General features: G+C 50.8%; 1 protein-coding gene across 8 annotated transcripts in view; it reads left to right on the top strand.

Moving 5' to 3' along the window:
- LOC128087985 (plasma membrane calcium-transporting ATPase 4-like) overlaps nt 1-12,982 on the top strand; it is a 36,894-nt gene extending 23,912 nt beyond the window's left edge. For 3 of the 8 annotated variants that reach the window (XM_052698040.1, XM_052698039.1, XM_052698038.1), the window contains 7 exons: nt 354-545; nt 654-867; nt 1,296-1,507; nt 1,869-1,976; nt 2,237-2,419; nt 4,579-4,668; nt 9,408-12,982. In XM_052698040.1, the coding sequence (XP_052554000.1) occupies nt 354-545; nt 654-867; nt 1,296-1,507; nt 1,869-1,976; nt 2,237-2,419; nt 4,579-4,668; nt 9,408-9,713 (1,305 nt within the window). In that variant the 3' untranslated portion in view covers nt 9,714-12,982. Of the gene's footprint in view, nt 1-353; nt 546-653; nt 868-1,295; nt 1,508-1,868; nt 1,977-2,236; nt 2,420-4,578; nt 4,769-9,407 lie in introns of all 8 variants that reach the window. The other 5 variants (XM_052698044.1, XM_052698043.1, XM_052698042.1 and 2 more) reach the window with 3 other exon arrangements.
- The last annotated feature ends 1,482 nt before the right edge of the window (nt 12,983-14,464 follow it).

The following is a 14,464-nucleotide window of genomic DNA, read 5'->3' as shown; positions in this document are numbered from 1 at the left end:
TCCTTGATAATTGTGCAGTGATGCTCTGTGCCCCCATGTGTGGGATCAGACCCTGACCGCTGGGCTTTGCTCGCATCCCCCCAGAGCAGCAATCAAACAGTAACCTTGTGCTGCTCTGCCCACCTTCTCTCTGAAGCTCGTGCCCTGCAAAAGTCAGGCATTCCCATCCAAGACAGGTCTTGCAAGTCTCAAGAGAAGGGAAAGAAGGGAAAGCACTGGGGAACTGTCTCCTTGCAGGGCATTGCAGGATGTGTTTGATACACTGCATTTTCTGGGAAGAGGCAGCATTGTAAAGCTGGGCGTGGAGCTTGTCCTGTCACTTACCCCTGCCCACTTCCTCCCTGGCCCTTAAGGGCATTGCAGGCACTGATGTTGCAAAGGAGGCTTCAGACATCATCCTGACGGATGACAACTTCACCAGCATCGTCAAGGCAGTGATGTGGGGTCGCAACGTCTATGACAGCATCTCCAAGTTCCTGCAGTTCCAGCTGACAGTTAACGTGGTGGCTGTCATCGTGGCTTTCACGGGCGCCTGCATCACGCAGGTATGGAGCTGCTGCTCTTGGCAGGAGGAGAGCGGAGCACCTTGCAAAACAGAGGCGAAAATGGGCTGGTTTAGTCGCTATGTCATGTTGTCCACGCTCTCCCTGCAGGATTCTCCCCTGAAAGCCGTGCAGATGCTGTGGGTGAACCTCATCATGGACACCTTTGCCTCCTTAGCCCTGGCAACGGAGCCTCCATCTGAATCCCTGCTGCTCCGCAAGCCGTATGGCCGCAACAAGCCACTCATCTCCCGCACCATGATGAAGAACATCCTGGGGCACGCTGTGTACCAGCTGACTATCATTTTCACACTGCTTTTTGTGGGTGAGCTCTGAGATCCCCAAGAAACTGGGGGGAGAGGGTGGAGGGAAGGGGCGGACTGCCCCCAGTTCCTTACTGGTGTTGGGGGCTGTTCTGAGCTGTCACCCAGTAACCCTCAAGGCAGCACAGAGCTCCTTTAATGGGTGGGAGGTGGTGGTATGATAATCACAAGTACTTATGCTGAGTGCATGGGTTTGTTTTGTACATCAGTGGCTGGTGGTTCCAGCCAGGGGAAGCATATTTTCCAAATTTTTATAGCCTTTTTAAGGAAATGATGGTTGATTGGGGCTGGTGTCGAGGAGTCCAACTGGGTCAGGGGATCTTCACTGAGAACCTTGGACTCCAATTCCACCTCCACCAGTGCAGAGAAGATGAGATCGTGTTTCTTTTCTCCCTGCCTGTGTCCCACCCCAAACCCCTTGTCTGCTTAGGGGAGAAACTGTTTGACATTGACAGTGGCCGGAACGCCCCATTGCATTCCCCACCCACTGAGCACTACACCATTGTCTTCAACACCTTCGTCATGATGCAGTTATTCAATGAGATCAATGCACGCAAGATCCATGGGGAGAGGAATGTCTTTGAGGCCATCTACCGCAATCCCATCTTCTGCACAGTGGTGCTGGGGACGTTTGCAGCCCAGGTGAGGGTGTGTGGGAGCAGCGTGGGGGGGAAAAGGATGGGTGGTGGAACTGGGAGGGGACAGTGATGTGGGGAGGACCAGTATGTGCTGCACTTCCTCACCACGACTCTGTTCTTCTACCTTGCTCTTCTCCTGCAGCTTCTCAGTGACTCCAAACCTGACATCTGGGGTCTGGAGTGGCTTGGGAGGTTCTGGGGCTGGCTAGCCAGCATGCATCTCTGGTGGCCTTACTGGTCTAGATGGGAGGCTCCAATGCTTATCTTATGATCTGTGGGTCTGGAAGACCTTTTCTTCCCATGACTACTGATCGTTGTATCCCTCTAAGTTTCCAGTGTGTGACTTGTACTCTCCTGTGCTGTAGATCATCATTGTGGAGTTTGGTGGGAAGCCTTTCAGCTGCTCCGGGCTCACCCTGAGCCAGTGGTTCTGGTGTATATTTATTGGAGTGGGAGAGCTCCTCTGGGGCCAGGTAAGAGCCAGCCTATATGAAAACTAAGCAGCTGTTCCTCCTTGCCCAGCTGTAACCCTAGCCAAGCCCGCCTTTCCTTTTCCCACCACTTCAGTGCTCAGATTCTCCCTAGGTTCTCTTTGTTCAAAGCTGGGGATGGTGATGCTCCATCCCAACCCCATACCACCAGAGAGGAAGCTGCTGGTAGATTCCTTGCTCTCACCCTGCTTGCCTGAGGTGTGGGTTGTCTCAGCTAAGCTGCTCTCCTTGTCTCTCCCCAGCTGATCTGCACAGTCCCTACCAGCCACCTGAAATTCCTCAAGGAAGCTGGGCACGGCATCACCAAGGAGGAGATCCCAGAGGAAGAGCTGCCAGAGGATGTGGATGAGATCGACCACGCTGAGATGGAGCTGCGGCGTGGGCAGATCCTGTGGTTCAGGGGTCTCAACAGGATACAGACGCAGGTAATGTGGGGCAGCGGGTCCTGTGGGCCCTTCTTCTCTCTCTTTCTCCTTTTCCCTTTCTTTCCAGGGCTCCGTCTGGAAAGATGTGACAGCCACTGCTCAGAGGATGCCATCACCTCCTGGGCTAGACTTCTCCCACCACCTGTGCCTTTCTGGGTCTGTCCTGGTTTTCGGAAACCAGGATAGTCTGACTTTCTGGGACAGCCTGGGGTGGGCAGGGGGTGGTACGAGTTCTGTTTTGACGCAGAATGTGGCCGATGGCCACCTCACTGGTAGCAGAGCAGTGCTGGAGCTGTAGTGATCCTGGCAGGGATCAGCCCAGTGGAGCTGCAGCGTGGAGCACTGAGCTCCCTCCCTTGGGGCTCTTACAGCAGGGCTGTCTTCCACTCCAGGCTGATGTGAGCTGGTATCAGCCTTAGGCAGTCTGAGGTGTCTGGGGAAGGCGTCTTCCCCTTGCCAGATGGTTGCTGGTGCTTCCAGGAGCTGACTGTGCTCTCTGAGCTCAGGACCTCAGGCTGAGCCTGGCTCCCTCAGTCCTTGAGCAGAGCCCTGCTCCAAGGGGATGGCTGTGGATGAGCATCACCTCCTGCTGCCCTTGGAGGGTTTTCGCCATCCTCCTTGCCAGCTCTCCTGCTCTGTGTCTGCTGCTCTTGGCCCTCCAGCAGGGAAAGGGAAGAGAATTGGTTAATATGGTTTTTGCATCAATTGTTTCTCTGACTTTTTTTTTTTCTCCTGAAAGGTGTTTGTTGTCCTCGCGTTTTTTTTCCTGCCCTGCCTCCACAGTGGTTGGCTGTTTGGGGCAGGGGAAGTCCCTGCAGTGAGGAGTTGTCCTTCTTCCCTTGAGGCCCAGGACAGAGCTGCCTTATGGAGCAAAGCTTGGGGCTCATGTATCACCCTTTGTTCCCACTTCTCAGGCCTTGCAACAAACCAAGTCAACTGAAGTGGCCCAAGCGCAGGAACTGGAGCTAGCATGGCAGCTGTCTTGGGCTGGGTTAGCTTGGCTTCTCTTTGAGATGTTGCCTTGAGGGTTTCAAGGTGAAGGGCAACGCTGGCAGGGGCTGAGCTGCCTCTGGGAGCCCCGGGTCAGGTCAGGAAGCAATCCCGATGTCCTGATAGGTGTGGGCAGCCAAAAGTCAGGTGTGCTTCTGGCTCTGTGCCTGCATTTGTGCCCATGGCTCTGGATTCTGTGTCCTGTGAGCTGTGGTGGACCTGTTGCAGTGCCTAGGAGCATTGTTCCCCTCTGCAACTGCTGGCAAATCTTGAGGCCTCTCGAGCATGTTTTTTCTGGCTGTGGTGCCCCATATGTCAAGTGGAGCAACAGCAGGTCAGACCTGAGCATTTCAGGGAAGTCAGTGCCCAGATGGCATGCCTTAAACAGGCCGTGTTCCTTGTGGCCAGCCTGGCGTGCCAGGGCAGGGTGTGTCCCTGATGAATGTCAGACTGGGCAAAGAGCAAAGCAGAGTGTGAGAGCTGCATGCAATCTGGAGAAAGTGTCCTTTTCCCCAGGGGAGCAGCGAGGGGTCGGCACAGGGCAGGGGCAGCCGAGGGGACGTGAGTCAGGGAAGCTTCTGAGTGCTGCTCGGTCCCTCCTGAGCGGAGTGTGCCATGGGTGCAGCATCTTGGTGGCTTCCCTGCCTGCTCTACCAGCTCTGCTTCTGGGCCCTGTGTTCTTCTGGGGGAGAGGCTGTGGAATGCATAGAACGCTATGGTCCTGTGTACCTGCTGCACTCCAGGACGCAGCCCCGTGGGGCCAAGGGACCACGAACTCTTCCTCAGTACAGTTTTCCAGGCTGCCAGCTCACACCTCCGCTGCTCTCTCTCTGTCTCTGCTCCTCCTGCAGCTCTGGGAATGACCTGGGCTGCTCCTCGTGCCGCTCCCCCTCGCCTCATCTCTCGGTGGTGGAACGAACCCTGCACCTCTTGCACCCTCAAGGACTGGAAGCCTACCTCCCCTCTGCCCCCGTGCACTGACCAAACCCGTGTGGGTTTGTGGGAGTGAGGGCTGGGTGGTGTTGGCTCTCTCATTCTTCCTCCTCCACCTCTCCATCCTTCTTCCTTCCTATCCCTGTGTGTCTGCCCCAACCCCGTTCCCTCTGTCCCTGACCCCTGTCTCTGTTTCTGGCTGGGACGATGCTATCTCATTCTCTGATTCTTTGCAGATGGACGTAGTTTACACATTCCAGACCGGCGCCTCCTCTTTGCAGGGAGCCCTCAGGAGACAGCCTTCCATCGTGAGCCAGCACCACGATGTAAAAAATGTTTCTAGCCCAACCCATGTAGCTCTTTCCTCCGTCAATTCCACTCCCACCACTTCTGCTGTTGCTGCTGCTGCATCTCCTCCTGCGGGCAGTGAGTGATAGTCTATTACAATGCATGACTTCTAATAACCACAGAGCACTGCACAACCTGACCCAGCCTGCTCTCTTTCCCTCTGACCCACTGTTTTCTAAAGTGAAGGATGGGGTGGGAGATGGTGTTTGTTTATTTATTTATTAAAAAAAAAAAAAGAGGTGCTGAATCCTTAATAAGTTGGTGATACTTTTTGGTCCTTCCCTCACCCCATTCCTTGTTGCTTCCTTGTTTTTTTCACCTCTTCTCCTTTGCAGGACTGACATCTGAGTCCCCCCTCCTGATTGGGTTGGGGGGAGGGGGAGGGAGGTACCAAATTGGTGGTTCTGGCTGAAAGAACCATGCTAATTTCTCAGCAATTCAGAGCACCGCTGTGAGAAGGGAGTGCTGTTTGTGCCCAGACGCTGCCAGTTCTTTGCAGTGGGGCCCTGCACAGCCCCAGGAGCTGCTGGAGAGGTTGCTTTTCCAGAGCCCTTCACGTGGAAGCAAAGCAACCTCTCGGCCCTTCCCACAGCAGTCAGCACACTGTTGGGGCTGGCTGGGCCGCAGGGCCGTGCTGCCTGCATGCTCTCTGCTCTTGCCACGTGTGTGTGAGTGACAGTGGGGTCTGCACCCTACCGTGCTCAGCAGTGCAGGAGCAGCTGGGTGCTCTGCATCACTCACCCACAACCAGGCCCACCTGTTCAGCAAGCAACCTCCCCGTCCCAGGGTTAACCTGCATGCCTTGTGGGATAGGGTGGAGGGCTTCGTGCCCAGCCTGGAGTACTCACACCCCCAGGGTCCCACAGAGCCCAGCCCTGAGGCTGGAGAAAACCTTGGGCTGCGCAAATGTGCAGCAGCTCGGCAGAAGTGTAAATGATGCCGTGACGAGGAGCACACCTAAGTGTGTCCCCTGCTCTGCAAGGGTGGCATGGGGGCTCTGCTGGTCCCCTGGTGGCCCCGGAGCATCGCTGCCCTGTGCAGCAGCTCAGCAGGGCTGGCTGCTCTATTCTGTGCCCACAGCTTTCTGCATGCAAATGGGACGGAAAACATGGCTGGACGAAGCTGGATCTTGCATCTGGCAATAGGTTTCCAGAGCAAAGCAAATCTTGCTCTGTTATGGTGCCCTGTGTTTGTTATGAGCAGAGTAATGGCCCACGAGCACGTGAGTGAGGATTCTGTCTGCAGGGCTGTAAGTAGGTAGTGCATCTTTCTCAGATAATTGGCTTTTTTATTGCACAGTCATTTTTCCTTCTTCTGTTCTTATTAAAGAAATACCCTGAGTGACTTTTTGAGCAGCTTTCAGTCTCCAATGTTTACACAGTGTGGTGGAGAAGAGAGAACTTTTGTATAATTTTGTTTTCTCTCTATTTAGTCAACACTGATACCTGAGTTTTGTTTAACCCCAGTGTTTCTGAAGCAGCACAGCTGCCTTCTGGTCATCTCTGCACCGAGACGTTCTGACTGGAAGAAAACCCATTAGAGGGGTCTCAGGGCAGGGCGTTTGGATGGGCAAAATCACAATGCAGTTTTTTTTCAGTCTGTGGATTAATTTTCTCCCTGTTGTGCAGCAGGGATTATTTTGGATAGCAAGTGTCCTTCCAGACAGCAAACAACTTCACCAACAGCTAACCCAAGCTGCTAAGTCTTCCCTCTGTTTTCTGTCTAGATGTTTCTCTATTCCCTTTGCTGCTTTCCTTCCCTTGCTCTGAGCTCCAGTTCCCTCTACAGATTAACAGTGTCCTGCTGTCTTCCACTTCATTTCTGGGATGAGTTTTCCAGGGCTGGACCTCAGCAGCCCTGTGTGCTCTGTTGGAGCCAATGGAGGAAAAGGAGATCTCGGGAGGGCTCTCCAAGAGGTGGTTGGCAGAGCTCACCTCGTGTCTGGTCGGACCTGGTTTGGGGCGGTGGGGTTCAGCGGTCGTGGTGCAGGAGATGTCACTTCCACCTTGTTGTGCACAGTGGTTCTGCAGTGGTGATGGTGCAAAATGAGAGTGAACTGTAAATGTGAAGTTCTTTTAACGAAGGAACAGCTTCTTGGATTAATCTTGCAACAGTGGTTCAAGAGATGGTTAAATCAATGAGTATATGGAAAAAGCTGCTGCTCTGGCAGAGCAGATGCTGTGGGATGACAGGTGGAGTCTGGGCTCACCTGTGCTGCAAGTGGTGGGGAAGGGAGAGCTGTGTGACTGCTCCAGAGCTCATGCTGCACTCCCTGCTGTGCTGGCAGGCACCGAGGCACTGTCTAGGTGGGTTAGGCTGGTTCTCTGTGGCTTTTGTACACCACGTCAGGGCAGTCAGCGCTTGCAGTTGCTCTTCTTGAGGTGCTGATGAAGTGCTGCACTGTTGGTCTCAGTACCAGGTGGTCTGCTCAGCGGTCTGCCTTGTCTTGTGCACTCACATTAAATCCTGACTTTATCTAGGATAAAGTGCAGCAAACGGCTCTGAATCCCTTTTCCCAGCCGTGGAAACTTTCAGTTGTCACAGGACAGCTGGTGCTCCAGCTTCATGGTGGTACTTCCTCTTGAGTGTCTGACATCCAGCTCGTGGGCTCCGAGCAGGTTTGTTTACTTCTAGCTAGGATGTGCTGCATCTGTGGGGATGCCCTGGTGTGGGGTATCAGCGTCATTCTGAGCCTGATGCGGAGCGGATCAAAAGCGCATCCCCTGTGCTGAGGGAACCCTGGAGCATTGTGCAGGTAAACCTCCTGAGTTTCAGGCATAAGAATTGTGTTTGAGTAATTTCTCTGGTTTGCTTCTGTCAGTGCTATTAAAGCTGAAGCCAATGATCCCCGGAGGCTCCCTCTAGCTGTGCTGGGTTTGATGTGCTTCCCAGCCTCTAATGGTTCCTGAAGAAGTGGCAACATACACTTTCAGCATCAGCTTGTAAGGGGCTGCATAGCTCATTCTCCTCTAGCAGCTCTTCGAGCTCTCTGCTTCCCCTGCTGTGTGATGGGGAGGCTGCAAGGGTTGCAGCATGAGGATGCTTTAGAGAAATATCTGTTCTGTGTGATCTACAGCTCTCCTTCCATTTGTTCCCCAGGGGATATGGAAGGGAGTTAATAGAGTTCCTTAGGTGCTGGAGCTGCTTTCTTCTTCTGTGTGCCTGGAGATGGAGCAAGAGTAGTGGTGCTGCTGTGGGGAGGGGTCACTGACGGCTAAGGCAGTTCCCAGTGGCAGTGACACGAGCCAGCAGGATGCTGGTGTGAGCCCCAGCAAGGTGGGAGCACTGGGGGAGAAGCAGCAAGCAGAGTATCTGTGGGAGCTGCCATGGAGTCATCCAAGAGCCGCTTTGGAGGAGCCCTGTGTGCTGCACGGCTCTTGGCTTTGTAATAAAAAGGCAAAGCAGGGAGTGTGGTTTCACTGGGTCTTTCTTAACTTGGGAGCCTTCAGCTGTTTGTCAGCCTGCATACTGCAGCGTTCATTCAGTTTGTCTTTTGGCATCTTCTGAGTGATTGCAGCCCCCAGTCATCTGCAAGAGCTGGAGCCCTGCAGGTGCATGCATTGGTTGCCCTGTGCATGGTGTGTGGGCTGCAGGGAGAGCTGCCTGCTGAGCCCCCAGCAGTGCCCCCTCACCCCTAGGATCTGATGCTTGTCACCTGTCATGCAGGGAGGGACTGGAAGAGCACAAGGCTGCACTTGCAGAGGAGCTGGCAAGAGCAGTGAATTTGGTGCTGGTCGTGTCCTGGCTCGTTTCCAGAGCTCTCCCTCCCCCCCCAGTGCAGCACAGCAGGACCCCAGCTATGCAAACTGGGCTCTGGATCTCTTGCTTGTCATGCCTTGCTTTTTGGCAGCAATGGAAACCCAGTGGTTTCACAGGGCAGCAAGTGGCCAAGCTTTCTAGCGAGGTTTTGGATTTCTTGTGTGTGCAGAGCTCCGAAAAGAACAGCTGTATCTGCCTTGGGGGATTGCTGAGACCTCTTTGGCACATGCAGGGCAGGATGCGGAGCTCCAGCCTGGGATCTCTGGCTGCAGTGCAGGGAAGCTCACATGCATCTGGCTTCCTCCTTGCATGTTTCATTGGGTCCTATTTTGCTACTCATGGCATCTATTTGGACCTACAGCTTCACGTGGGCTTGGAAAGTTTGTGACACCTTGTTAGATGCCTTGTTAAAGCCCGTTCCTTTCTGTAGGTCTAAAAACAGAGATAGAACAAACACATTGCTCCCACAGTAGGTTTTTTGTTTTTTTTTTGCCTTGAAGCAAACCCACTGTTTGTCTAACCCACCTCTTTTTTGAGTTGTAGTGCCACTTTTTTGTCCTTGTTTACACACACACACATATGCGTGCGCACACATAATGACAACTAATGCAGTTTGGCTTCTGTTCATTCAAAATGATCTCGTTTCGTTTTTTTGTTTGTTTGTTTGTTTTTGAGTTTTTTTTTGTCTTTTCTTGCAGCTTCTGAAGCAAGAAAGTCAGTTGACTCCCCATCACACACCTTGTGCCTGGTCTGGTCCATGTTGGCCCTCCTAGTTCACCATAGATCTCTCATTTTGACTTACCTGTCTGTTCCGTGGTGGTGATCATTGTTGTTGTCCTTTTTGTTTTATTGTCCCTTTGGTTTTTTTTTGTATTTTCTCCAGGGAGCTCCAGCCTCATGGCTGCTACTAACCCCTCTTTTATTTATCCCCATGCTCTGCACCCTCGCCTGCTGGCAGATCAAGGTGGTGAATGCGTTCCGTAGCTCCTTGTATGAAGGCCTCGAGAAACCTGAGTCCAGAAGCTCCATCCATAACTTCATGACACACCCGGAGTTCATCCTGGAGGAAGATGAGCCTCGAACACCATTCCTTGACAGCGCCGAAGATGACCCCGAGACCGACGGACTCAAAAAGCGAGGTGGGGGCAGCCTGGGTGGATCTTCATCCCTCAACAGAAATAACAACGCAGTGGACAGTGATCAAACCGAGGTCAACTTTGTGGAGCCTGAAAGCCTCTTTCACAGCTTGGAGACATCGGTTTGACCTTAGAACTTCAACCCCCCTCCCACCGCCCTCCTCCACCTTCGCCCCACGTCCAGCGTGATGTTGCCATCAGTAACTGATCACAAGCTGCAGTCACTTTGTGTCAAACTGCTCATAAGTATATCATTTGGGGTTGTTTTTGTTTTTGGGTTTTTTTTTTTTTTTTTTTTTACTATGATTTAGCTGTGGGAACCAGAGTACCATGATGCTGAGAATTAGAAGAGGGGGCATCGTGCATCTTCACCCCTAGTTTTCAGTGGTACTTGCCCAAGTGAAACAGCCAGGTTATTTCCTCTCTGAGAGTTGGGCTCCATGTGCCTGCAGGGGGTTTTCACGTTGAAAAATGCATGTTCCAAGGAAGCTCAAATTGTTGTAGTCTTACATGCACAGTCCCTGCCTGAGGGCTGAGGTGCACTTGTGACTTTCTTTTTCACTTGTGGTTTTTAAGGTTTTCTTCCAATGTTGGGGGTTTGTTCTTTGCTTGTGGGATTTGCCCCCAGTTACTTCACAGTGGGAAGTTGGGGGAGTTAGCACTGTAGTGCAAAAAGCCTAAAAATAAAACAAAAAGAAAAAAAAAGAAAAAAGAAAAAAGAAAAAAAAAAACAGTCGGGAGGAAGGTGTTTACTCACAGGTTGCTCAGACAGGGATGTACACCAGTCTTCCACCTTGACAAATGGTACCCAGCCTTTACAGCTCCTCCTCTTGTGTGCACACATTGCTGTCTGTTTCCAAAGCAGTCTCTGGTAGACAAGGAATGAAGGTGGCTTGGTTTGGTTGTGAGGGCTTGATTTTATTTTTTTTCCTTTTTTTCCTTTCTCTCCCCACCATGAAGTAAGGTGGAAGTGAATGGCAGGTCAAGCATGGTGAAGAAGAAACAGTGAGAAACGGGGTGCTTTCTGTTAGAGGAGCTGCGTCTCTTTTGCTCGTGATCACCTGCGCAGCGTTTTGGCGAGAGCTCTGGGGAGCTTTAGCAGTTCCCACTGTCAGGAGCAGAGGGACTTTTGCCTGCTTTGGATTGTCTGTACTCCTCCTGGGCTGAGTAATCATCAGCCTCGCAGTGAAAGCTGTGTCAGGTGAGGAGGAACCCAGGGGATGCTCCAGCTGGACCCACTGGTTCTGTGTGTCACTTCTGAAGTGTGAATGGAGAATAAATGTTGTTGGTGTGGCTGGGGCGGCTCTCAGATCATAAGAACAAGTTGAGTTGTGCCCTAGAGGGAAAGGGATCTCTGTGGCTGTGGGGAGACCTGTTGGTTTCCACAGCACTCCTGCAGCTGATATTGGTGCTGGGTTTGTTGGTCGGCTGCAGCTCTTCCAGAAGTGCTGCGGGCCTTGCTTGCTGGAGGTTCTCTCCTCACCCTGCATCCTGCCTCTCCTTGGTCTGTAGTAACTGTTCCTCTGCAGGGCGGCAGCTGTAGGTTGTGTCCTGTGTGTCCTGGCTCTAGCCATCTTGCCAAGCCAAGAGTGGGCAGGAGGCAGGATTTTTGCTTTGCTTGGGCTTGATTTCTTTCCCCGTGAGTGCGGTCCCTTGGTCGTTGTCCCCTAGTATGCAGGGCTGAAAAGAGCTCTGCTGCCTTCTGTCCCTTGTCCCAGTAGGTTTGATTGGAAGCAGAGAGAACATGGCGGTAACTAGCTGTGCTGTCTGCCCGGCCTCTGTCCCTGTAGGTATCTGTGAGGGGGTGCTCTGGCTGGTTTATTTTTTCCTTTTCCGTTAAGAACGCACAGCAGAATCTCCCGTGCCTTCTCCGAGCACTGCCTGCAGCACCGCCTGCCACGCGAGGGCCCACTACTTTGCCAAGAAATAAGTGTTCCTTAATGACAACAGCAAAAACCAAGTGTCTTTGTTTTGTTTCCAGCCCAGCGCTGAGCCATCCCTTCCTTGGGGTGGTAGCAGGGAAGGACCCAGGTGCCGAAGTCAGGCCCTGCTGCCCTGCCCAGTGCCGCCAAGGGGGGCGTGAAGGCTGGGCTCAGTTCACTGCCAGCAGCGAGGAGAAGTTGCCACCACTGCCCATCTCAGTTGCAAATTCAGTGTTGAGACACCAGCCCTGCCCGCGCAGACAAACCTGTTGCTGTCCTCCCCTTCCTCTGCATGTGAGACGAACAAATGCTGTGGGCAGGAAGGCGCAGCGTGCCGCTGTGTGGCGGTGTGGGGAAGGGATGCTCGTGGGGTTTGGTTCCGTACTGAAGGTGACATTGCTCGAAAGATCACTTTTTTTTTTTTTCTATTTTATGTGCTTGCAAAAAAAAAAAAAAAAAAAATCTTAGAGGCTTGCATAAATATTTATTATATGTGTTGGGGGAGGGAGGGTGCTGCTTTTTTTTTTTTCTTTTTCCTTTCTTTTTAATTACCTCAGACCTATTTAAAAACAAACAGGAAAACCAAAAAAAAAAAAAAAAAAAGACTTAAACCAATGAAAAACAACACAAAGCCAACTCTGGAGGTGCTTAATTCCCTCCCAGAGGCCTGTGACCAGCAGGTTGCCATAGGGGTCTGGTTGTTTGTTAGTTGATACTTTATTGTTGTCCTAGTTTCCATATTAGGAGGGGGGGAGAAATCATTATAGATAAATATTATGCAAAAAAAGAAGTCTAGTTTTCTTTAGATCAGAAACTGATATTTTTACGTCAGCCATATGTATTTTGTTTAAAGTAAAATAAATAAATAATAATAAAAATCTTAGGGTCCTGCATCTGCAGTGGCTGCTGACTGCGATGGCAATTCCAAGTGCCGGCGTGTTGCCATTGATGCCAGTCAGCCTCCTATTCTCTGAGCAGCCATCTTTATACTAGATGTTAGTTGGAGGACAAGTTTTACATATATATATATATATATATATATGTATACATATATATATATATATATATATGTATATGTGCGTGTGTGTGTATATATATATATATATATAAAAATCATGTTGGTATGGCTGGTTGCTTAAGGTAAGCCATTTATTGTGCATACATCTTTCATGTAAAGTATTTTTTCTTATTTGGTTTCAATGATATACTGGCAGCAGACGATTATTGGGTTAAGTTATTGAGGACATTATAAAAACAAACAAACATTTGGGGAGATGGGTGCTCTGCTGGAGAGGCATGGGCAGCAGCATGGACTGTGGGGACTCTGCGACATGCCTTGGAAGAGGGGGAGATTTTGTTTTTCGCTTTGTTTGAACTGCGATGAGTGCCATTGCCAGACAGGAACTGAAATCATACCCTGTGATCTGTGTTAACTTGCCTTGGAATGCTTCGTTATTAAAACACTCTGAACATAATTTTGCATCCAGTTCTTAATGACAGGGTCTCTGGTGGTGGTGTTTTCCATGAAGTAAATGGGCAGATTGGTACCAAAGACATTACATCACGTCCTGTGTGCAGTGCCGAACAGCCATTCGTAGGCATTTGCATTCTGTGATGAGGTTTTCTTTGATTTACACAGGGGCTGTACTTAATTTTCAAAGGTTTTGTGCAATAAGCATCGAGGAGAATTTTGAAACAGTCTCAAGAAGGGAAAAAAAAAAAAATAAACTGAATTTTAGCATGGGCAGCCTCTGGCTTTCCATGGCCGAGTCCTGCAGTGCTCAACCCCTCTAGGACTGCTGCTTGCTGCGCCAGGACTCGGGGCCGAGGGGAAAGCCCCCTCCCAGCCCCAGGGAGCGCGCCTCCGTGCCAGGGGCTGCGGGGACGGAGCTCCACCGCGCGTCCTGCGGGGAAGGAAGCTCCTAGCACCAGCAGCTGCTCCTCGCCGCGGTGTCCGGCCGCCGTGCCATCGTCACCCCGGAGCGCAGGGGCCGTTTGTGGCACGCAGCTCTTCCTACCCGCCGCCTCTTTGCCAGGGCTGTTCCCTGCCTCATCGTCCTGCTCAGTGAAAAGAAAACCGGTTTTTGTTCGAAGAAGCCCATGGCTAGAACTGCCTTTAGTTTATTTCCTACCCTTAATTATATATATATATTTATATATATGTATGTGTGTGTATATATATATTTATATATATATATATATATACAGTATTAAAACAACATTTGTGTGTGTATATATATATTTATCCAGCGCTCTCACGACAAAATTTTCATTTGAAGAGGGCACTCAGAGCTGAGTTTTTTTTTCTTTTCCATAACTAGTATAATAAGCACTGGTATTTTTGTATAAAAACAGAAAAATATAAAACAAAAGACTGAATATTATGTGGTATGCATGACATTAAAAAAAAAAAAAAAGTGGTTTCAAAACTATGTACCCTGGTGTGTTTGCCATATCCTAGAGTCCAGCTTAAAGTGCACCTGATCTGTATTGCATTTTGATATTAATCTCTATGTACAATGTTTTGCATGTAATTTATATGGTTCTTGGGAGGAAAAAAAAAAAAAAAAAAAATGAGTTGTCTCTTGGCTTCTTCTGAGAAAACAGACTCCAAGCAGATATAATACTCAAATTAGAAATCTAAGAGTGGGTGAGAGGTGGTAAAGGGGATGTGCAGGCAAAAAAATGTGGGTGGGTGAGTGGGAGGGGGAGAAGGCTACTGGTTTTGAATCCATAAAGCTTTGGCTGTTGAGCAGAAATGGTGCATCAAGAGAATAAAATGTGCCCATGTGTAATTGTGACATCCTTGTGTGTCTGCCAGCTCGTGACGTCTGTGCTGTGGTCTCTCCTGGCACTGGAGGAATGGTTGTGCTTCCCCATGGGGAGAGCAGGGCAGAAAGGGGTGGGAATTGAGCAGCAACCCGACTGCAATGGGGTCCGTGTGGGTTTTCACTGTT

This window comes from Tympanuchus pallidicinctus, unplaced genomic scaffold, assembly GCF_026119805.1.
Source record: "Tympanuchus pallidicinctus isolate F22 unplaced genomic scaffold, pur_lepc_1.0 scaffold32, whole genome shotgun sequence".
Classification (NCBI taxonomy): Eukaryota; Metazoa; Chordata; class Aves; order Galliformes; family Phasianidae; genus Tympanuchus; species Tympanuchus pallidicinctus.
The sequence above is the reverse complement of the archived record's forward strand: the minus strand, read 5'-3'. Positions and strand labels throughout refer to the sequence as shown.